Below are 24,476 nucleotides of genomic sequence, written 5' to 3'. Positions count from 1 at the left end.
TAGACTTACTTGGGTTTCAGTTGGTCTTTATTCTTTTTCAGGTAGTCTTCATTTTTCTTCAGGTAGTCTTCATTTTGTTTCAGTTAATCCAACTGAAAGAAAACAAAGTCCAACTGAAAGAAAACAAAGTCCAACTGAAAGAACACAAAGTCCAACTGAAAGAAAACAAAGTCCAACTGAAAGAAACAAAAGTCCAACTGAAACAAAACAAAGTCCAACTGAAACAAAACAAAGTCCAACTGAAAATGGAAAATAGGAAAAGAATGAAGAATGAAATTAAGAATTTCATGAAGAAAATTTCTAACCTCAATTTGTTGTGAATGGTGGAAATCTCTTTTGCAGCGAAGAATTCACGAAAATATGGCGAAAAGTAGCAATATATGACAGAGGAAGTTGTTTTCCAGATGATTCTTGAACATATATACAAAATTTGTTGAACAAAACGACAAGAATGCAAGAAAGCAATACAAGATTGATATATTTACATTTTACAGGGAGTTTCGACACTATACGAATATACTTTAGTCGGTGACGTCGTTGGGTAGTCCTGAGAAATGAGATAGAATAGTGTCTATAATACTCTTTGAGTCTCTAATCACCCAATAAAAGGAGATGATTCATAGGATCGGATTTTTGGTACATACAAAGGGGATCAACCCACAGACGAGGAGGTTCAAACAGCACTACAACACCAGGAGAGGCGGTAGGAACAACAATCAGCTTCAGAGGAAGTAGCAATATATGACAGAGGAAGTTTTAGGCTTAGTTGTCTGACAGTAAGTATTGGTCAGATGGTCTGACCCAATACTTTCACAAAATGTTAACAGTAACCCCGGGGCATAGCCCGGGCAACACACTAGTTTATAAAGTATATGGAGCTATTATCAAAGATATAAAGCATATAGATGTAACTTTGAAGAACTCGCGTGTGTAAATATTTTTAATTATCTACTAGTACTTCCTCTGTTTCTAAATAAGTGCAACACTTCTTGTTTTCACGTTTGCCAATGCATTATTTTAACCATTAATGTCTTCACTTATCAATACGTAAAATTATAAAAAATTGATATTAAAAAAATTCAAATTTAGACGAATCTAACAAGTTCCCACATGATTATGTTTTTCCTAAACCCTAAATCAACAAAGCAAATTAAAATTTAAACTGTGAATAGTAAACACTATGCAAATGTTGCACTTATTTAGAAACGAAGGAAATATAAATTATAGAAAAAAAATAACTTGTGCAGTAGTTTTGATTTGGAGAAGATTATACGTTGTACGGTCGTAGCTTGAAGTTGATCAGAAGCAAAGGATAAAGTTTTTTTTTTTTGACAGGAAGAAAATTATCATTCACTGAAAAGTCATCTGGCATCTACATTGGTTGATAAATGAGATACGGAAGTAGATATGAAAACAACAAGTAATACATCATCCGAAGAAGACAACTAAAAATCTATTCGATCTCATTTGAATCGATGTCTACGCATCTTTAACTCAATCTTCACTGAACGTGCCGTAACTTTTTGAATATCAATACACTTGTTGTAGATCAGATCTTTCATCTTCCAAATCACACCTTCCCCTGAAACAACCATAAACAGAGCAAAAATAAAAGAAAGAACAAACTTCTACCAGATGAGAAGACAAACCTTTATTGAAAAGGAAGATCACCGCCTCAGGGCCACCACAATCAAACACTTTGCCTCACTTTCTCTAATCAGAATAGAGGGGAGGGACAAAGAAACTATGAGGATGAGGAAATAAATCGAGCGTAAACACAACGAAACAAACAAAAGAAAAACACGTAGAGGGAGGGGAGACACGCCTTACACTAGCCGTGAGGCTAGGCGGCGGCCTCCCCAAAGGGGTTTTTGAGATAAGGTTTGGGTTTTTTTTCCTTTAGTATTCCCTTATGGGGCGTTTGGTTGAGGGTCTTTTGGAAAGGGTAAGGGAATCAAGAAACTTGATTCTCTTACTTGTTGTTTGTTTGCTTAGTTTAATGATTTCCTTTACCTTCTCCTTATCCCCAAAGTCCTCTATTCTCATTCCCCCAACCCCCCAAGGTTTCACATTCCCTTTCTTTGACTCATCATTGACCACCTCTTTGAGAACCTTGACCACTCGACCACCACTTGACCAACCCACCCAACCACTAGCACCGCCATTCAACCATCACCTGACCACCCAACCGGCACCACCAGACCACCTAACCGACACTACACGACCCCCCAATCGGCACCACCTGCCCACCTAACCACCGGGACTTGAACCGACCACCAACCACCATGTGAGTCCAACACCCCAACCATGCACTAACCATCGAGAATCGCCCACCCAACAACCAAAGCCGCCCACTCAAGTCACCCAAAAAACCAGAAACCGCCACCACCATCCACCATCTAAACCACCCACAAACCCTAAAAAAAAAAGGAAGAACAAAGAGAAAAATGGCAGATCTGGAAGGGGAAGGGAAGATAATGACACATCTGGAAGGGGAGGGGGACGACACGATTCGGTTTAAGTAGGGTTTGATGGAGATATGACAGTTATTGACAATTAGGTGATGACAATAAAATACCCATTAGCCTAGATACCGAATGTTAAAACTCGCATCAAATGTTTCTAGATAACCTAAAAGCTCATGTCATAAAGTAGATGAATCTCATTTACAAATCTCTAAGGAGCCTTCATGATCTGAAAAGTTCATAGTAGTAAGATATCAAGAAGCTTAGTTCTTTAAAAAAATGCTAGCATGACTTCAAGTACTCCCCAGCAGAGTTAATAGCCTTGGAGCAAATTCGTAATTATCACAAACAAACTGTAAAAGTAGGTTTAATCTGTCTTTGGGGGCAGAAATAAAGAAATTGCTGATGAAATTCTGTTTCACCTGTGATGTATGCAACCAAGTGCCACAGCAAGGGAGCCAGCATAGCTTGCATCTGCTGCACGAGACAGATCACCAAGGAGTGCTTTTGTCTGGTTGTAATACCCGACCCCCATCGAGAAACAAAAGTCAAAAGGAAAAAAGAGGAGAAGCGGCAGAAATGTCAGCAAAGAGAGGGGAAGAAAAGCAGAACGAATCTAAAAAGAAGAACGTAATAATGTGCACAAATGTCAGACTAACCAACCTTGCTGTAAAAGTATCACTTCCAAGCCGACTTAATAATCCAAGGCCTTCTGATGATGCTCTACGCACAGATGCAGATATATCACCCTCTGCCAGAATACTCTGCAAAACCAGAGAGTCTATAATAATTTTCTTAACTAGAGAATCATTATTACCTTTTAATCCTGATCCTTAGATCAGCTGTTTATGTCTGAAATATATGTATTTTGACAATGATGCATAGTACTTCCTCTGTTCTAAAATAAATGAAACACTTGTCATTTTAGGCCATTTCAAAATAAATATCACATTACTTTATTTGGTATTTACTTATCTCTATCTCTCTCCTCATCACATGGTCCCTCTTTTTCTTTCTCTCTATCTCTCTCCTCTCCTAGATCCCCATGCCAATCCCCCTGCGTTTCATTTAAAAGTTAAAACATGATGGAGGAAGTATATAATTGCTCCAAGAGTAGATACTTTTTTCTCTCTCAATTCTGGTATAATTACCACCTTATCCGCTCCGGAGCCTCACCAGCCGTATGTCGTGGGTCATCGTCGTGCTAAAATGTTCCAACCTCTTCACTTTTCCACTCATTTCTCTTTGGCTCGAGTCAATCACACAAAGAGGGGGCTGAAGCACCACTGCTATGACCACATCTAGTGAACTATCCCAACCATCATGGCACCATCAATATGAGCCTAATTCGCACGATTGCTTAACAGGATCTCATGGCACTACCTATATTGCTATACCAATAAGGAGCACCTTCCTTTTAGGGAGCTTATATACTAAGTTACTCCACAACTAGAAAGTTTTAAAGGATGACAAATCGTATTAGGACGGTGAGGCCAGTTTTTGGTCCTAAATGTAACATTTGGTAACAACTCGCAACCATGAGAGGTCGGGGTGTTATAGTAGATACTTCACAGTGTCAAGCGATTAGAAAATAATTACCTGAAAGATATTCTGCAGAAGACTTAATATCTCAGACTTCAATGGTTGAGGACGAAATGAAAGCAGAGCCTGCAAACATTGTCCACAACAAGGGTTGAAATGAGACCACAGCAACAGGTTAGATATAACAGATGCTATATTTACACAAGCAAAAATGGAAACCTTCAAGCCAGCAAGCAACCCGACGCATATGTTGTTGACAAGGGTTGCATGCCATGGTTGTTTCTTCCCAGCTTTGAGAGATTGCTCGATGGCACCAAGTAGTTACTGCATTCCCCCACTATCCTGAGAAAATAAATGAGGAAGAAGAAAAAAAAGAGAAAAGGGTGCACGACCAATGAGCATAGAGAAGCAAAATCCAGTTATGGTTTGCCTTCAGAAAGAGCAGCAAAGTTTAGAGTAAGCATTGTACCTGAACTGCAAACATTGTCCCGAAACACAGTAGCTTCTGGTTGACCATCAACTTACTCACACTCTCTGGCTTCAGACAACATTAACAAACAATAAAAAAAAAGTAAAACACGAAGTTAAAGGGTTGGAGGAAAAGGAAATAAAAAGCATAATTGTTGGGGATAAAAGGGGAAAGGAATCACAGAGGAAGTAGTTATCAAGAATAAAGAAAACTATGTGAGGCTGTGAACACAACATGCACGAAATGAGAAAACTCAATCCAGGCAATTTTAGATGAAAAAAACAGGAGATCAGCAACTGCTATTAGAAATATCTAAGTTGTCTTGTCCACTCTAGCAGACGATCACATCCTCTCCTCGCCGTCTTCCCAAGCCCTAAAGTCATCATTTTCTCTAGGGGGGTTACCCAGCCAGGTACACAGACGTTGAAACCCCCCCCCCCTTTTGTTGCAAGAGGAGACCAGCAACCCCACCTTATTCTATCCACTTCCCTCCCCTGCCTAGCCCAATCCCTTGAAACCCAAAGGCCAAACCTTGTCTCTGCCATATCTCCAGTAGGAATAAGCAAAATAGTCGGGTACCCGGTTCAGGATCCTGAACCAGTTGTCTGGTGCCGAGTACAGAAAATGGGAACTGGTTACACAGGTACAATAATGGGAATTACTTAAAACCGGTTCCATTTCTAGTCCCCAACCATATGGAAGGGGAACCGGTTGGGTTTTTGGTTAAGCGAGTCCAACCTTGAAAGTTGAAATTATCATGATTGTTCTTCTTTTCAAACTTCTAGGCATGATTTTTTGCACTCTCACAAGATGCTCTCGCTGTAATTGGCTTCTCCCGACTTAAGTGACTGTAATTAGATTTTGTTTTTAGCTTAAATACTAGAATAGTCGCTAATGTTAGTATTAATTACGAATTATCAAATGACCAGGTACCCACAACCGATACCAAGCGGTCCCAATTCTGGTCACAAGGACCACCAAGTTGTTGCAAATATGGAAACAATAATTCAATTCGCCAATTGATCATACATATATACATATAGAATTGGCTCTCTAGTGATTGATTGATCTAACCTCAAAATTCTCGTGCAAAAGAACTATAGTTGCCGACTTTATATCTTCAAAAGAATAATTTCAGATATTTTAACCTTACTAGAGTTAAATAGAATATATATGAGTAGACAAAATTGATTAAGAAGGGCCAAATTTCCCAAACAGGCAAACATTACTAAACTGAGTCCTAATGCTCACAATTCACAGATAAGAGGATTACCTCAGGAAAACTAGAAAGTTCAGGATCCCAGATGCAGGGCATCAGACCATTTTTCCCACCCTGAAAAGCACGAAGCTCATCCTCAAACCAGTCCCTGCATGATTACAATCAATAACTATCAGAGAGCTGTATTACATTTGAATATGACAGAGGATGGAAATTTACAAGTTAGATTTGAGATCTCAACTATAATGTACATTCTTCTATTGGACTTGATTCCTTGGCATTGTTGTTGTTGTAATTTATATTCTATGTTCCCTTCTTTTCTTTTTGAGAGCTTAATTGTTTGATTTTTTTGGGGTGGGGGGGGGGGGGGGGGGGAGGGGTATTGGACCCTGTAGCACGATTTTAGATTAAAATAGACAGGTCCCTTGTCTTAGCAGCAAAATAAATGCAATGAGAAATTCTTTGAAGCCCCATATGCACTAGTTAATTTGACAATTTCTCTTGGATATAGCTAATTGAAAGATAATAATAGAAAACATAAAATAAATATATCAGGAACAAAAGAAGAGACATAATAGTTAAATTGAAATGTGAAGTATGAAAACCTTCCAGGAATCCATGGCCCCAACCAAGCATCTCTTTGTCTAACAGCAGTCTCAAGCATGAGCTCTCTTCGTAAGCAGAAGGATTCCTGTAATCAGGTATACAAGGACACAAACCTTCAGCAGTTTGACAAAGACAAAATAACTTTACAGCACCATAAAAGCAAAACAAATAAAAAGGATAATACATCCACGAACACAGATGGCAACATCCAAAAAACCATCTTGCTCAATATTACCTAAATGGACCTGTACATAGTTGGAGAAGCTTATGGTGATCACTTTCATATGCCATTGGATCAGAGAGTGACTGAAATGCTATTAGCGTCCTTATAATGAACACGTCCAGGGCAGCTTTTGTCCCAGGAAGATCTTTAGCGGCTATAAAAGAAATGTAGGATAATGCACTGCTCAGTACATGAAATTCATAAAATGTCAGCACGTTAAACAAACAGAGCCCAGAAGAAGTCTTGCAGATTAACCAAAAACATAATAAGATACCGTATATACCTGCTAAGATAGACTAGCACTGGCTGGAGTAGAATCTTATAATTCAGAGCTTTAGGAGAAAGAAAACATCTAACAAACGCTGTAAGTGCTTCAATTGCCGCTGCCCAAACACTGCAAACACATATTTCACAGAAACTTCAGCAACAATTTCTCAACATCTTAATTATAAAAGAAACAAGTATAGGCAGAGCAAACCCATGAGATCCTTTTTACAGTTATTGGCAATTATGAAATGGACTTATGCAAGAGCCCACAATGACAAATAGACATATGGAAAGAGCTTCGATCAGGTTATATGCAGCTGTGCTGCCTACTACCACCCTGTTCCCGCCTCCCCACGCTACAACCCCGTAAAACTGATGGACAACAAACTATTCTTTCAGAACAACATGAAAATTTCATGTACTAAATTTTCTTTCCCTGAAATAAACTGTGTATATTAATGTTGACAATTTGCATAATATGCAGCGTAATCCAACTAATGACCAGAGCTACACCAAACTTCTGTCTTCACTAATTTAAGCTGACAGCTTCTCTGTTTTTTATTTAATAGGCGGAAAGTCCCAACAAAACATTCCTTTACTGTGCTTTACAATCTCTACTGGTAAATAGCTGACCAAACACTCAAATGCAGACTTAGGATAAACTACAGGTCCAGCCAATATAGATAAAATCTACAAGTCCATATCCACCCTTCTCTAGGCCAGACAGGCCAAAGCTTTTGGCTCACCCTCCCGAGATTTTAGGCTAACCCTTGCCAGCTTCACCAGTCAGAACCAATCTAGCATACCAAATTTATGAGTTCCTGAGAGCAGCGCCAAAATTCCATGAAAGTTTCACTTTTCAATAAGAGCAACATTCAATATAATTCCTATTGATAGCTACCAAGCCAAAGTTCCATAGAAGTTCTATTTCTCATTAAAAGCAAACATCCAGTTCTGAATTTTTCATTAAGTTTCATCTGTTGACAGATCTGCTGCATTGTTCCCAACTTTTCATGCAGCTACAAGAATCAAGAGTACCTGTCTTGATCATCATTTTAGCTAGATGACACATGTTTCTCATGTCCAAATTCAGTAGGATGCTATAAAGTATAAACAACACACAACAGTAGTGGCAAAAGGTCCCTAGTTCGCTTACCATATTTTAGATGCCAAATCGCCAGTTTGTCGATTTTCAAGTTCTGGATTTCCACTAAATAAGGGAGCCCATAAGGCAAGAATATCAAAAGTGTGGTCTTCAAGCTCCTGCACGCACAAAGAAGTTAAACATATAGCTAAAATGTCAAAATCAGTTTACAGAAGATGAGAATGTTGTTTTACCTCTTTCGGGATAGATGCCAAAACTGAAGCTAGAAGTAACCACCCAGCTTCTTTTTCAACAGTTGCAGCCCCAGGGTTCCTATTGGAAACCGTCAACATTTTCTGGGATACTTCGAGGACTGAGTGTGGAAGTCTGAAAATTACATATGCGTGTTGCTTTCTCAACCCGATAAAAAAGCTCGAAACAAAAGAAAAGTTCATGCATATCTAGCAAAATAAAGGTTACGGTGGAAGCAAGTCAGATTACACCAATGTTAGAAACAACCCGTATTATAAATTGGTTAGTGATGAAAAAGAACTAGGTGGTCACCCACTCCAGGAAAAGTCGAATAATAAGAGAAAAGGAGATAAGATAGACAGAATCTTGTATCTTTATCTTGTCTGACTTAACTTTAAGAAAGCATGGCATGGCATAAGAGATTAAGATCTTTTCAGAGAGATATAAGGGCACTTGCTAAGCCTTTGTAATAGGATTTTTTTGGTAATAAGTCCTTTCCGAAAAAAATTAACTACCTTCCATGTTCCACAAGTTAGACAATTTTTACCCCTTCACGTCTTCTGTCGATTTCTCCATCCAATTAAAAACCATTTCTTCATGCTTTTGTTCCCCCCCACCCAATCTCACTTGTTTCCCTCTCGGTTTCTTGCATACATAAACTAGCTATATTGCAACAATTAATTCGAGAAGAATTGTTTTATCAATCACTTAGACAATTGGAATTGCGGATTAGGGTTTATCATATATTTACAATCAATTGGCGTTGTTGCAAACAATTGCTTAAACGAACTATATCTCAAATCAGGGATGCTTCTATTACATCAAGCGGATTTCCACAACTTCGAAGACAGATTTTCAAATTGTAAGTTAGTTAAGGGTGAATAGATTTACTTGACTTTTCAAAAAATCTGACTTTTCCTTTCCACTGTTAACTCGTGTTTTTGTGTAGAAAAGATGTAAAAATTAGCAACTGACATGGTGCAAACTTAATATGAATAGAAAGAAATTCAAACATGTTCAGCTTGGAAGAGGGTTGTTACATTTTGTTAAAGACAAACAGCCAATCAACCAACAAGACCGAGTGGTGACTCTTCTAATGAATGAAGAAATTCATGTTTGAAGTAGAAGAAAAACTATACAGCTAAAAAGCATAAGAGACCCCAGTGCAGTATTCTCCCAGAATTAGGACTAAGTCTACCACGACTACCAATTTTTACCAAAATACCAGAAATTGATCTTCCATCATTGCTAAATGCCTATATGGTAATCACCAGCATCAGAATGAGTTATAAAATTAACATAATCATCACTGTTTCAAATCCAACGGGAAGATATATAAATAATGTAGCATGGAATCGGCTAAAGTTTCGGAAATGAAAACGTTCCTGAAACAGGGGAAACATCCCACCATTTCCTGAAACACGCATAATCTGAGTTTCCGAAATGGGGATACCTCAGGTCCCAAAGGTTTGTTTTTCATCAATATAGGTGCACCGCTTCATAGACCAAGAAAATAGAACATAACCCAAGAAGCAATAGTAATAACAGCAACATGAACAATGATAATTAGTTATAAGGACCTTAGCCATTAAAAACTAAAGATTCCTAGCATAATGTAAATATGTTAAGACTTAGTTCTTATGGACACAGGAATTTATCCGAGACTCCAAGTGCCCGACTCAACTATTTTATCAAACTTATCCATGACTTTGGCCTAAATTGGAGTGTTGTCATACCCAAGTCAAAGTACCGAGGTCCGAGGATTTGGCACAGGTATTTAGGTAAAATGAAGGTCCAAGTAAAATACTTCCTCCGTTCTATAATTATTGCAACATATCCCATTGACACATTTTTTAAGAAACCCATGTTAAGAGGAGAGAAATAGAGATAGATCTGAAGTGGGGGCCATGTGATAGGAGAGAGGTAGAGAGAAGATATTATCAAAGAAGGAAAAGTTGCGATTAGTATGAAACTTCCAAATAAGGGAAACGTTGCAATTAAAAAATAACAGAGAGAAGTAGAATGTAATACAAGATTGAGCATTACCTGGCTGGATAACCAAGAGGTAGCTTTGGCGAAATAGAAACTAGAGCGGCAAGTAACGTGGCTTGCCCGTGCAAAGAATCAAGGTCCAGTTTAAAGGTGTTTCCCTACATGGAAGATATGTTAAATTTTAGATTGCTCTGGCATAAGTGTGCTCTGCAATTAGAATTGCTAAAAGATAATGAACTTTGAACATAGTGCAGTAGAGAAGAACATATCAAAATGGTATATTCTGACAGAAAGAAAGTTAATTTACAACTAAAATAGCTATAAGTAGAAAAACAAGGGTAATTTTATCTTCAAGCAGAATCATTCAGCAAATATACCACAAGAACAGAGGAATCGCTGCTACATTAGTAGCTTATTTTTACCAAGTACACATCTAAAAAAGGAAGGTATTCAAAAATCACGTGCCAATCATGCTTTACACCATTTAAGCATGACCTAGAAAACATACCAAAGGAGTAGCTATGTAGATCTAACCTTGTCAAATGAAACACTTTCTCTTAAGGCAGATAGCATCGTCACACCATAAGAGACCAAACCACTGCACAGTAGGATCGACTTCAGCCAATGCCCGCAGAGTCAAAGCAGTTTCAACACGGACCTAAGATTAATGTAAAGCATGAGTTACAGAAACATATATAAACCAGACCAAACACAAGTTAAGCATAAAGATAAATATGCAAAACGACATAAATCACATTGCCAAAAGCAAAATCAAACTAAAGAAGCAGAGACAAGGTGACAGTGATTAAGTATGTAGACATTGGAAAATCATAATCCTTTTCCAATAGGTTCTATTAGGTAGTTCACATTCTTCACAAATCTCCATAAGATATGTATTTCAAAAACATCCAAGCTGTGACTTACAGCTTAAAGTTCCGTGGACATTGTCATAAAAGACTTACTTGAGTAAACAAATGTACAGGAAGGCTCTTGTCTACCCAATATGCAGATTGGACGCCCGCCTTGTTGTCTACCCCATATTTTTTGTTCTTTTACTTATTCACAAATAAGAAGCATGGTTTCTTATTCCCTTTTACTTGTGTCCATAATTTTTTCTGTGTTGCACTACTCTATCCAAAATCTTTTCATAAAAGAACGTCCAACATGATATTTTGAAGATGTTCTTCATAATTCAGAGCACACTCGCCAACACTAACTCGAGGAAACTGAAAACTAATTATTTTCACACCTCAAAATCCATACAGAATTACACTTGTGTAGTTGTGTACAAACAACTAGATATGCAGACTCAGAAGCCCGTGGCTTTAAATCTCGGACAATACACAACATATTAACTGATATGCATTGGTTTTACATCTTGCCGAACAGATAATTTTCAGAATTGTAAAAGACTGTTACATACTTGTGTACAGTCCAATAACATCTATATATACCAATATTAGGCCGATACCACCAAAGTGACAGATGTAAAATCCAAGTCGCATCAATAATGACTCTTTATGCGACATTGCAATAAACCAAGCTTCTGCACTGTGCGACTCTTGCTCCAATTGTGGCTATTAGCTATGATCTAACAATCTCATAAAGTAGCAAAAGAAGATATTAGAAGGACGAGTTTAGTACTTACCATCTGTGAAGGATGTGACTGCGCAGCAACAACGGTATCATCTAGAACTTCCCTAAACTCCATTGGAACCTACACCATGGATGAACTCAGGCACCAATCTATTGTAATATTACCATACAAAGAAAAGGACATTGATACCCAAACGGCAAACCTTAAAAAAAAGATGGGAGGAACACACAAAACTTGAGCAGATCTCCACAGTCCACACCCTATGCACTCCTTTTCGATTCAATTTCATTTTATTACAATATATGAGGATTTGACAGGCTCAATCCCACCTCCCTCGAGAAGGGATAGAATTATTAGAACTTTATTCAGTTGTCATTTCCTGATTGTCGGAGATATATTTAAACAAGAATGTTCATATTCTGCCATTAATTATTATCTCTCTGCTCTATCATCTCAACTGTGACTTTTCTTAAATCCTCAGATCAAGAGATCTTTCTTCTCTCCTTCTCTATTCGACAATGTCGATCTAAACCAAACAAAACGTGCTCCTGCTTATATAATGCGAGTTGCAACCTTAGTCAAGCTTCAGATACTCTTTTTATTCCTTCAAATATTGTTCACAAATACACCCACAAATATGTGAGTCAAAAGAACCATTTAATCATCAATCAGATTACCAACAAAAAGATTAAAGTAGATGTAACAGCTAAGTTTACCTCTTCTAGTGTTTTTAATGTATATGACAATGTACGCAGTGCAGCAACTTTCATTGGCGCGCTACTATAAGGAGATTGAAGCTGCAAAATGCCAGAGATAACACAGGCATAAATTGAAATAGACACCGATAAACATCATTGACATTCATCAATAGCTCTAACTTTAATCCAGCAAACATGCTTTCCCAGGATAACTAAGAAGCTCCTTTGAGTAGGTTCTGTCATCTGATCGACCATACCAACCCTAAGAATATATAGCACACATGCCTTGAAAAACCATTGATACATCAGTGTCCAGCATATAATAACAAAAAAAGCAGAAAAAGTAGGCCTCGCCACCATGGTCAACTATATTAGGTATATCGTATATATCATTGAGTCGCTTACAGTAACCCAAAAAAAAGGAACAAAAAAGGGAGCCAGCATGTTAAAATTGACTATAATTCTCATTTCTAATCATGAAGGTAAAACGGCTGTAACGGATTTTGGATTACTGTAGTTCTCATTTCTAATCATGAAGGTAAAACAGCTGTAACGGATTTTGGATTTGCCGTTCCGCAAAATCCGGTTACGGAACGCCATAATAAAAATCACATACTTCTAGCTGCATTGTCCGTTCCGTAACTCGAACTCCCCGAGTCACAGCGTTTGAACCCCGTTACATCCGTTCTTTTGAAAAATTGGCCAAAAATATTTTATGAATTAATAATATAGCTAATGAAACATGATATTCTGATTATATTATGTTGTAATAATGCTTCATAAACGAAAACATCGCAAATAAGGTTAGAACATATTAATGTGAATTTCTTCAGAAAATCCACGCCGTGTCGGCCGCGATCCATTCCATTCATCCGTTACAAGCCGCTTCCGCGACAACGCAAATGTAACGGCGATCGCGACCGCATCCGCGATTTTTTCCTTGCGTCCAAAAGCAAATGTATTTCATTGTATCTATCATAATCAAAAGTTAGTAACCAAGAAAGAAATGTGTTTGCCATCTCTTTCTTAAAGCTTATCAGATTTAATTTTCCTGGAATTGTACATATTCCCCAGAGAGATAATATTAATTTGACAACTAAAACTAACAATAAAAGAGCCATATCCAATAGGTTGGGACGGTACAACGATTATTTGCCACAGCTCACCATGAACTGCAGAGAACAGATTCTTCCATGGAGTTCCAACGAAATATTCAAACTTAAAAATCACAAGCAAACGCAGAAAATTTAGCAATTATATACCCCCTGTCCCAATTTTCACAAAAAGGAGGAAAAAGAGTGAGTATCTAGTGAACAGGAAGTGTACTAAGATCCACTTTATAGTCTTTCAGCAGAAACTCTTCTAAAATCAACTTCATAGTCTTGCAGCTTTTCGTTCAATTTACAGTAAAAGAGATCGAGCTTTTTTCGGCTAAGATAAACTTCTATTAGAATCAGTGAGAAAGAAGATAACGACACTATAATTATTGTCACATGATGAATTTTGTGGCTCCCTATTCCAAATTATATTCTTAGCATAAATCTGGGAAATAGAGCTTATTACAACAAAAAAAAACCTATGAACTCTCTCGGTTATCCTATTAATTTACACTCATGTCTCTTTCAGTTTTCGAGTCCGTGTTACTCTGGCTTATGACAAAGCTTATGACTGGACAGCCATCATGTACAGTTTGAAAGTTACTCTAGCTGGCAACATGGACTTGAACGTCAACCTTCTGTTGTCAAGTTACTTTCAGAACCACCAAAAGTCATTCCAGCTTCCATATCACTCTCATCCCAATGGGCGTATCCCAGCCCAAAACCGAAATTACCTAGCCTCCTTACTTCAAATTCTTCAATAAACAACTTGTCTAATTAAGAAATGTGAAACCGAGAAACCAATGAGAATTTTTGAATATGCTTGTACAACATTACCCTATCATATTTTGGTTCATGTAGATGGCTACTAGTCCTCTATGTTCTATTGTCTTTACAATTTTATTAAATTTTCAGAGCTTAAGGAAATGTTCAGGATTTTAAGGGAAGATCATAAGCCAACGCACTAAAATAATAGGTTTAGCAAGTTTGAAAAAGACTACCAGAGCTTGTGCATCAACGGATGTATCCACTCGAAGCATGTCCATCACTTGCGAAGTGAAGTCTTGAAGTTCACTGTCCGGATGAAGATACTTGAGGAGAATGGCCTGAAATTTGCAGTTCAAGAAGCCAACTGAGCACAAATGCAACATAAATAAGTAAATATAACAGATTACCAGAACCTCCAAACACAGATTATGGCCACACTCTGCACAGAAGACATATCAAGCAATTAAGCACTAACAGCAGCTTGCACAGCCAACCAATTTGTCCTATGAGCTAATAAATGACCATCTCTTACTCTCTCATAAAGAGAAAAAGGGATACAAGAATGTTGGGCTTGCCAAATATCCAAACTAAAAGTGAGAATGAGTATTCTTATTTGTAAAAGCCAAACTCCTATAGATTATTAGCTCTGAGATAAAGCATGACAATATCACAGGATAGGACAAGCCAATAGCCACTTCTAATTCACATACACAGCTCTTCAGCTGCCTAGCCACTAAAAGAATGAATTCGCTAGATAAACATTAGTAGAGACTAGAGATACATCAAAAAGAGAACATACATCTTCCAAGTGCAAGTCAAAATTTGTACATATCTATCATGGAAAGCTAAGTGCAATGACGCATCAGCTCCAAAATTTCTAAGAGTTCACCTCAAAAGATGCAGCAACTAGCTCAGAAGTTTTATTTTAATTATCCATACATATGAAAGAAAGCTAATAAAAACTTAGTGAAGCTTCATTCAGCAAAATGAAATATTATTACCAACCTGCAGAAAGGAGACCCATGCTAAAGTTAAACTGATTCGCACATCCTTGACCGAATACCACTTGCTGCACTTTAAAAAAGATATGTTATAGTCATTATCAAAAGGTCTTGAAAAGAAACATAACTAATTTATCCAAAGGTCTTGAAAAGAAACATAATTTATCAGAAGGTCCTGCAAAAGAATCTTAAACTAAATTGAGTTAAATTCCTATCAGGGTAGCATAACTGAATTCGAAATGAATTCATTGGTCCAAATTGGGGATAACATCGATCCCAAATAGGACAAAGAGCATATTTAGGAATTTGATAGTGAACCTATTCCAATAGTAAAGAGAATATTTAGTCATAATTATTTATCATTAATCTAATTCATAATTTACTCATTTAAACAAAGAAATCATGGTATTTCTAAACAATTCAACAGTAATTAGTAACAAATTATTCGGTCTTGCATTCTACATTTCATGAGAATAAGCAATCACTATTTCCATAGTCATTCCACATAATTAAATCATGAGATGTATTGCGTTCAAAGCAAAATTAAGGAAGATACACATCATCTTTGAAATAGTCGAAGATAAGTTATGCTTTTACCATATATTTTCAATATATATTACTTCCTCTGTTTCTTCATAAATTGCAAGACTTTCACTTTCACGCTTGCCGATGCATAACTTTGAATAGTAATATTTTTGATTGTTCACTAGTAAAAATTATGGGAAGTTCATATTTTGAAAACATACCATCTATGTTAAATAATAACACTTGCATCTATATATATTAGTTTAATGGTCAATAGAAATACGCTGTCAAAATCAAAATGTTGCAATTTTTAAAGAACTGTATTCAATATGAAAAGGATGACGCATATAGTATGGTGATCTAAAATTGACATGAGCATTTGCAGTTAAAAGTACTTCACTGTTCATCTCTCGTCAAGCTTGTTCATTTGGCATGCAATTTATATCAACATATGTGGTTTCCACTTTTTACAGAGTCAGAACGGAAAAGTTGCTGGCATCAGCCCGCTAGCAATGCTGCAGAGATTATTAATGTGCCGATGCCTGGCAACAGGTAGAAAGTGCAAGGACGTCACACCAGAGTCCCGACATAACAGCACACTCAAAATAAAAACATTATGTCTCGCTCTCTTGATTAAACATTCATTTAACTCATGGCAACAGAGAGAATGACAATCAGTTTAGCAATCCAAGACAAGGCCAGTCACCAGCAGCAATTGACCAGAGAGCAAAGTGGAACACTCTGAGTAATTCAGAATCCATGGTTGATTCTTGTTGATATAGCATCGTAGTTCATTTATTTTTAAATACTGAATTGATCTTGCTGTGTCTGCTCATTTTTAATTTGTTACCAAATTAGTTGTTACCTTATTCAGCCATCTTGCACACATCAACTAGTTAGCTAGACGACGGTTATATAGGGTGGCAGGTAGTCGGAAGCTAGATGAGTTCCTCTCAAGTGTATAAACGATGCTCTTACTACATTCTGTTACTTTAGTTGAACATAAAGTAGCACAATTTAAGAGCTTATGAACTCACAATCACACTTGTTCATCCCTCCCCCTTCTTCTCTCTCTCTCTTCTTACTCCTCCCCCCCCCACCCCAAACCTCGAACTCTTTCTTTGCTCCAGATTTCTCAACTATATAACATTGACAGATACACTTAGATACCCAAGGTGGCAGATCGTAGAATGTTGGAGGCAAGATAATTCTCTCTAAGTATCAAGTGTATAACAATGCACCTGCTACATTCCTTTACTTCAGTTGAACATAAAAGTAACTCAATTTGAGAGCTTATGTTCACACAATTCAATTTCTTCTCCCCTTCTCCTGCTCTCTCTCTCTCTCTCTATTTTCTCTCCTCCTCCTCGTCCCCCTCTCCCCAACATCTTAAACTCTTTCCTCCACTCCAAATGTCTCAACTATTTAAGTATTTGACAGATACGGCTTAGACAGTAGACACCCAAAGAAAGACATACCTTTCACAAATGGAGACACCAGGTGCCTCTGCAAACCATCTTCTAGTTTCTTTGCTGACGCAAGCTGTCCTTTTTCTTAATTGGACTGTGGCAATATAAGAAAGCCTGAATATTTTTTCAAAATTGAGTCTCATTTCCCTAAAAACGCGTGAAATTGTAAAAACCTGAGCCTCAGGATTCATTCCAAGAGCAAGAACTGCACCCAACGCTTCAGCAAAGGCATCACGGACTGCTGAAGTTGGATCATTGAAGGCCTGGTATAGTTAGCATCAATTAATATAAATTATCACTACAGCAAATAAAGAAGCAACAATATACAGCAAGGGAGGAAGATCTACCTTGACACAAGTAGAGGCTGAACTGTCAAGGTCTGCACCCCCTAAACCAGGTCCCCCACATTAGCAAAATGTCTTTAAACATCTAGCAGCAGCAATTCTGACGATAGATGACTTATCAACAACACCAAACCGCATGATGAGTCGAAATGCCTCTGTACATGCTGTAGCAGCAGCAACACCACCACAACCCTCCATAGCATTCTGAAGCATGTGAAGAGCCTCTTTTCTCACATACTCCTGTAATTTTTTGCATTAAAAATGGAATAGGATCATTTTTATTTAAAATAAAAAGGTTCTAAAAAATAAAAATAAAAAAAGCAATAAGCATAAACCCTTCTAAACACCACCCAAACTGATTGCCAACACACATAATATGTGCATCGTGCTCAGATCAACTTCTTAACAAAATAAATGCTGCTTCTAAAGTCAAACCTAAGCATATGCAGTTGTTAAGAAAACAATCAACATCTTGTTGTAACAGCAACCTCATGGATCATTGTCTCAGATGTATGATTATTTATGTATTGTGCTATGGTGATGTCAATACAAGCTAGCATCTACCTGGTGCAGTCTCTCAACCATATCTGGTCAAGATGATGTATTCAGGTACATAAATCACGTCTGTATTTGGTTTTTCCTTAGGACTTGGGGGCACTCTCCACCATTCAGAGTGAATACATGAAGAGTTGCAAGATTTATTATTGAGGAATGCATGGCACAATAAAGTAATCACTTTGGAGCATAATGCAAGCAAATTTTTCAGGAAAGCACTTCCAATGGTTCTTTCATGATAAGAAAGGGTAGTCTTGACTTCACAATGTGTCTTCCTAGTTAAGTTTTCTGGGAGCAACACCCTTAGACATTTAAATGTACATATATTAATTTTATTATACAAAAAAGAAAAGATAAAAGTACCCCCAAAGAGATTTTCCCTGAGAAACCTTTCAGCCAATATCAAATTTCAACTAATTTGACAGTATCCCTCTAAAGACTTTCGCCTCTAATAGCTACGTTTCCCTCATCAATAATACAAAGCTTCAAGGCTCAAGGACATATATGAATCTTGTACATTTCAATATAGCATTCAACTCCCTCTGCAAACACTTTCGACATGCAAATTTCAAATGCATCAAAGGAGGAGATTAGTATACCTAAGACAAAGCTAAGAAAGAAATGAACAATCTCAGTCTCTCAAACATGAGCATCACAATACACAGCAAGGAAAAAAAAGTGAGATGCATGATGGTAATAGAACTGTAAAATAATGAACGATATCAGACTCTTACTTATGTGCATCACGATACACACTAAGGGAAAAGGGTAAGATGCATATGACATATACAACTGCATACTGTGTCGGTAATGGACAAGTAAAATATCATTAGATATCAGCAAAATTAGATACCTCGTGAGACTTCATAAGTTTTGAGGCAATACTTGTTGTTTCGGAGAACCCAGATGTGATCTTCTTACCAAAAAGACGATACAATTCTCCCAAACACTGGGCAACACCTTCATTTAGCAGTAAATGAGAAATAGGTCATGACTAAGTAATAATGTAATATTTTTATAAAGAAAGAAAAAGAGAGAGAGATAGAAAACTATTTAACAAGTGCATGTGAGTCTAGAACAGATGCATGCATTTTATGAAAATGAATCGCATACCCTCTCCTTCTCAAAAACAAAGGTAACAATATTACCTGGCCCTTCATCTAAGTTTTCGATTCTTAGTTGTTCTACTATGGCTGTGGCAGAGTACTCCATTTGTACCACTCCAATTTATGAATGCATCATTTCTGACAATCAACAAAATCATTTATAAATCTCTTTCATTGAATCCTCTAGTATTCTTGTCCTCATAGATTTTAGGAAAAGAAGTTACTTTGATGCTTTCTTTCAAGGTGATTGCCATATTGTCGTGCTTTTGATTGATCGCACTATCACATAAGTCATATACGGCCACAACAACGTTTACTCATTGAGGCTGGTGGCATCTTGAAGGTCAAGGGATATATAGTCTTATCACCAAAGTAGTAAAACCTATCATGAAAGATGTTTTCACGATTTAATCACTCTGATTTCACCATATCACACTGCTTCCTCTAAAGTTAATAGAGTTCGACTAGTGATACTAACTTATCCCCCCACATCACCACCCAAAAAAAGGAGACTAAATGTTGAGTTGAACAAGATCACTTCTTCTTGACTTGTTAGAGCCCAAGGAGATTATACTTAGAGAGCAAAGAGATCAGGAAATTGCCAAAGAACCTCCTCCAAGTTCACTACATTGTTTGTTCCTTCCCCTATGGAAAATATGCGTGAGCAACCACATTACCTTTCAAACATAGCACATGCAACAATTTGGAGAGATAGCATCAGGATGCTATCTTTCGCTACATTGGTTACTAGGGTTGAATCTTCAATAACAGAAGAAAGAGTAAGAGAAGGACAAAAGGTTCACCAGATAAGCAAGCAACTTAAAATCCTATGGTATGGAGGGCCTCTATTACTATCTCATATATGAGGGGACAGTTCAATCTCTCTGTCTGATGAATCTTGAAGTCCACTCGCAGCCTGAAAATTAATAAATATTTCTATCAATAACACTGAAGATAACTTCTAGAGCCTGCAAAGAAAAGTGTTGTCTAAAGAAAGAGAACTCATTCATGGACTTCAAAAAGTTCACATCTCACGGAAAAGCTATATTACCTTCTAGTTAAGATCAGTCCCAGACCGCCTTAATAGCGCATCCCTTCCTTAAAGGAAGCCAGTAAACTTTCTTAGACTGTTTAATCTTTGCAGATACTATAGCATGCCTAGCATAGGACACAGAATTCAGAAAAATTGCCAAAAATGAGATTCCATGCTCAACAATAAGGAGAGCAGGAGAAGTAATTATCATACATCCCTAATAGTTCCACCATAGCCATATATCCCAAAAAAAAGGCTGCAAAATAAGAAAAAGGAAAGCATGTAACAAAAAGAAGTCACAGCTAAACAATGGCCCAGATAAACCTCAAAGTTATAAATCTAACTTTCAGGTTACGACATAGACTAAATGAGTAAATGCTCAACTTTAATATTCAAAAGATCCACCTTCCTCAAAAGAATCCATGTACATAATTCATGAAAAGTATTGGTTTTATGAAACTATTTCCAAGAGTAGTTTTGTTTGCTTCAAAAATAAAGCTCCTTGGAATTAAAGGCAAATAGATTCTCTTTCCAAGAGCAGTCTCTCAACTAAGTGAAGACACTAATCTATATTTCCAAAGATAGCTTAGCTTTGTCTACTGCAGAATATGTGAGTCTCTACATATGATTGCTACTAGGTTGGATAATCGTGAGATATCGAGGTTTTCCTCCAATCGCAAGTCTGTGAACTGAAGCACCCATTTCCCCCCTGATAAATTAACAAAACCAAGAAACTAGTATAAGAGATATGAAAGATGTAGGAGAACATAGAGCAAAAAGAGTGGAAATTTAGTAACTATATCCACAAACTAAAGCCATTAAAGACCACGCTTTTCAAAAGGAGAAGCTGAAAGTACCACTTCACTATCGAATTCTCATCACTTCCATCCATCCCAGAGCCAGTATCAAAGACAGAAACTTTATCCTCGTAAACCACAACACTGCAAAACAAATTCTCTCCCGATTAACCAAATAAGCTAACTATGAGAATTCCATCAAGCAGTTACTGATTCTAACACATAGCCAGTAGGCCCCGTACCCTATATTGCAGAAAGGTTAACAAGTGAGCTTGCAGCAGCAGAGGGAGACTTGAATGAGAAACCATAACTGATAACAAATATATTATGTAACCATCAATAACATCGAGAATGATACTATATATCCAAAGAAAAGATAATCCCAATTCCCAATAAACCTTTAAGAGTTAGACAGAAAGCCGTGTACCACCTGGTCAGGGAGGCTTGAAGATAGAAAATGCAAACTCATTCATGAAATTGCATATGATGAACAAGTAGCACACATTTAAATTCAATGCATACACAGAAGAGAAAAGAATAACTACAATCACCAATTGACATCAGGTAAAGGAACAACACTCTCAAGGTCTAGGCTGAAACAAGACTAGTGATGTACGTATAAATTAAAAGCGACAGTTTCTATGTAAAGGATATGCCAATATGCCATACAAACCTCTTTCCTAGTAGAAAGAAAAGTCAAAGTCCTAATATGAAGATGGTGAAGATTAGCATATTTATGACAAACACTGCTGAGTGCTGATTATATGGCTATATGCTCCTTCAGCTAGCACAAAGAAAAACTAAAATATTACAAGCAAAAGTCAAGAAAGCACAAGGATACCTGAACATGACTATGATACTTGATATTTCAAAATTTCGACAGGAGGTTCATTAAGTAATCAGTGCCTCATTCAGTCGAGAAGAGCAGGTCATGATTGAACTCTGCCCATGAAGTTCTGTGAACTGAAGCGCCCATTTTCCCCCTGATAAATTTAGAAGATTAACAACCCCAGAAATAACATAACACAGATGAAACATGTAGGAGCAAAAAGAGCAGAAATTTTAATAATTATAGCCACAAACTAAACCCATTAATTAAAGACCAAACTTTTCAAAGGAGGAAATGAAAATACCACTTCACTATCGAATTGTCATCACTTCCATAAATTCCTGATGAAGTAATCAGTGCTACATTCAGTCAATAAGAGCAGGGAATGATTGAACATAACTAACTGCAGCCTCATCCCATGAAGAACAAGTTAAACTAGAACATCAAGAACAACTTAAAGCAAGAATCAGTATAAAATATATAAAGATATCATGTTACTAGAACATCATATTCATAGATACTTAAGAGTCAATCATTAAAAAAAACAAAAATTGAATCCAAATACTTACAATTAAACCGTCTTAAATGTATAGTCTTCTGGAATTTTCACAAAAAAAAAAAAAAAAAAAAAAAAATTTTAAAAGTTAAACAAACATAATTGAATTCACAAGTTTAAAAATAAAAAAGTTGTAGAAGAACTCACAAAATAGTTAATTTTGTTAGGCTTGAACATAATTGACTCCTTATAATGAAGTTTACCCCTCACTATCTTCCAAATTCCATAAAATCTTCGCCCAACAAATACTACTATAATCACGTTTGAGAGAAATATGTGAAATCGATCAATTTTATCCCCATTACTGTTTATTATCATAATAAACTTTATCATTGCTTCAGAATTTCCTCTTTTTCGAAAATCAAAACAAGAAATTTAGAGGAACACCCAGAAAATTAAGAAATGGAATTTCTTTGAGAGAATTTGCGTCTTCTATGTGTGGGTTATGATGGTTAATATTTGCTATAATACGCGTCAAATGACGCGTATGTTAGCTGTTTTATTTCTGTCAAGTCTATTATACGCGTACAATGACGCGTATGTTAGCTGTTTTATTTCTGTTATGTCTATTATACGCGTATAATGACGCGTATGTTAGCTGTCATGAGTCGATTATTTCTATCATACGCGTAGAAGTGTGGAAAGTGTGTTATGTCTTCTATTGTACATGTGGAGGGTTTTTTTAAGGTTTTTTTTGGAAAGTTTTTGGGTACATAGTAGAGCTGTGAAAGTGGATTTTTTAAAAAAAAATAGAAGAAAACTACTTTCTTTTCTATGTACAATTGTCCTCTAGATAATTATATATAACTAGTTATTAGTTCCGGGTTATATTCGAGTAATGAATTTTTTCTATTAATATTATACTTTAAAATGATAATACTATATATCACTTAGTCCAGTGGTTAAGATTTGAGTATATAAACTTGAAATCACGGAATCAAACCTTATCTAGTTTGCAAACTTTTTTTAATTGTATAAGAATTGCATAGAGTAAAACGTCTGTAGGGAGAGTGTCATGTAACATTGTTTCTCATTTATAAATGCTTTTTAATATATCAATATATTTTTTTTATTTGCCAATATTTCACTTGAAAATTATATAACTAAGTTTCACTTGGTTTAGTGGAAGATTTTAGTATATAAACTTGGAGTCACGAGATCATATCTTATACAATGTGTTTTCCTATTTTATTTTACTTGTAGGTGGAGTGACACGTGACTATGTTCCTTGTTCAGTAACGTCTTTTACTATATTTGTATAGATTTCTCATTTTTCTTAAAAATAAAAATTAAAGAGCGTCATGATGGGGCTCGTACTTACTAGATTTTTCTAAACGAGTTCAAGGAGCCATATGTGAATTCACATGGATTTAGGTAAGTACTCCCTCAGTCTCTTATGATTTTACCCACTTCTTTAGACACAAAACTTTAAGAACAAATAGAATCTGAGCATTAAAGAGAGAGAAAGTGAGAATTTAGTGTGAGCCAAGAGAGAAGGATAAAATAAAAATATAATACTTTATGTTTTTTATTATGTACAACGATTTGACATAAAGTAAAGAGGAAAAATGTCTAATCGTTGCAAATAATAGAAAACGGAGGTAGTAGTATAATACTAGTGAGTCCATTTCAAAAACAGAAAAAATAAATGGATAGACTACTACTGATTAAAGAAAATTCAAAAGGAGAAGTCGATAAACTAATAAGAGACGGAGCGGTACTTAGTAGCAAGCAGAGACATATGCTACCTCTAGCCAAAATAAAAATTCCTTTGCCTTTAAGGTTCATTACATGTATATATACATATATATCTATGATATGAAACATGAAAAAAGATCAAATATTAGCAACTAGCACAAATGAGAAATATAAAATGGCTAATTAGGAACGAATCAACACAATCACAACAATAAGTCTTTGCATTTGGCTCTGTCAATAATTTTGTTTAGAAGCGATGTATAAATTTTTTTCCATAAAATTAA

At 36.5% G+C, this 24,476-nt stretch overlaps 1 protein-coding gene and 1 long non-coding RNA gene across 21 annotated transcripts; both read right to left on the bottom strand.

Annotated features, from left to right (window-relative positions):
* Positions 1–1,302: 1,302 nt before the first annotated feature.
* LOC104905616 (protein SWEETIE) lies at positions 1,303–17,336 on the bottom strand. Of its 7 annotated transcripts, XM_057392794.1 has the most exons (19): positions 14,513–14,617; positions 12,610–12,676; positions 12,433–12,513; positions 11,919–12,320; positions 11,768–11,836; positions 10,654–10,777; positions 10,174–10,277; positions 8,130–8,262; positions 7,948–8,054; positions 6,808–6,918; positions 6,537–6,704; positions 6,301–6,386; positions 5,750–5,843; positions 4,477–4,545; positions 4,227–4,349; positions 4,065–4,133; positions 3,129–3,229; positions 2,888–2,976; positions 1,303–1,713 (listed from the first exon to the last, which is right to left on the bottom strand). In XM_057392794.1, exons 6-13 carry the CDS (start codon positions 10,690–10,692, stop codon positions 5,791–5,793), a joined length of 801 nt encoding a protein of 266 aa, XP_057248777.1. In that variant the 5' UTR covers positions 10,693–10,777; positions 11,768–11,836; positions 11,919–12,320; positions 12,433–12,513; positions 12,610–12,676; positions 14,513–14,617; the 3' UTR covers positions 1,303–1,713; positions 2,888–2,976; positions 3,129–3,229; positions 4,065–4,133; positions 4,227–4,349; positions 4,477–4,545; positions 5,750–5,790. The 7 variants fall into 7 exon arrangements, with proteins under 7 accessions (XP_057248777.1, XP_057248781.1, XP_057248776.1 ...); XM_057392798.1 differs by lacking the exons at positions 2,888–2,976; positions 3,129–3,229; positions 12,610–12,676 and adding exons at positions 15,285–15,348; positions 17,284–17,336; XM_057392793.1 differs by lacking the exon at positions 14,513–14,617 and having other exon boundaries at positions 12,610–12,699.
* Positions 17,337–17,431: 95 nt separating this feature from the next.
* On the bottom strand, positions 17,432–23,096 carry LOC130590415 (uncharacterized). 14 transcript variants are annotated; one of them, XR_008968336.1, is made up of 11 exons: positions 22,642–23,096; positions 22,508–22,535; positions 22,243–22,279; positions 21,951–22,092; positions 21,352–21,419; positions 21,170–21,253; positions 20,331–21,021; positions 19,322–20,195; positions 19,027–19,133; positions 17,622–17,858; positions 17,446–17,515 (listed from the first exon to the last, which is right to left on the bottom strand). It is a non-coding gene; the product is annotated as an uncharacterized LOC130590415 (long non-coding RNA). The 14 variants fall into 14 exon arrangements; XR_008968339.1 differs by lacking the exon at positions 21,352–21,419 and having other exon boundaries at positions 20,331–20,437; positions 20,526–21,021; positions 22,642–23,092; XR_008968338.1 differs by lacking the exon at positions 21,352–21,419 and having other exon boundaries at positions 19,322–19,924; positions 20,083–20,195; positions 22,642–23,091.
* Between the last annotated feature and the right edge of the window lie 1,380 nt (positions 23,097–24,476).

Source organism: Beta vulgaris, chromosome 2 (assembly GCF_026745355.1).
Source record: "Beta vulgaris subsp. vulgaris cultivar EL10 chromosome 2, EL10.2, whole genome shotgun sequence".
In the NCBI taxonomy this organism is placed as follows: Eukaryota; Viridiplantae; Streptophyta; class Magnoliopsida; order Caryophyllales; family Amaranthaceae; genus Beta; species Beta vulgaris.
Note: the sequence above shows the minus strand (reverse complement) of the source record. Positions and strands in the feature narration are given on the sequence as shown.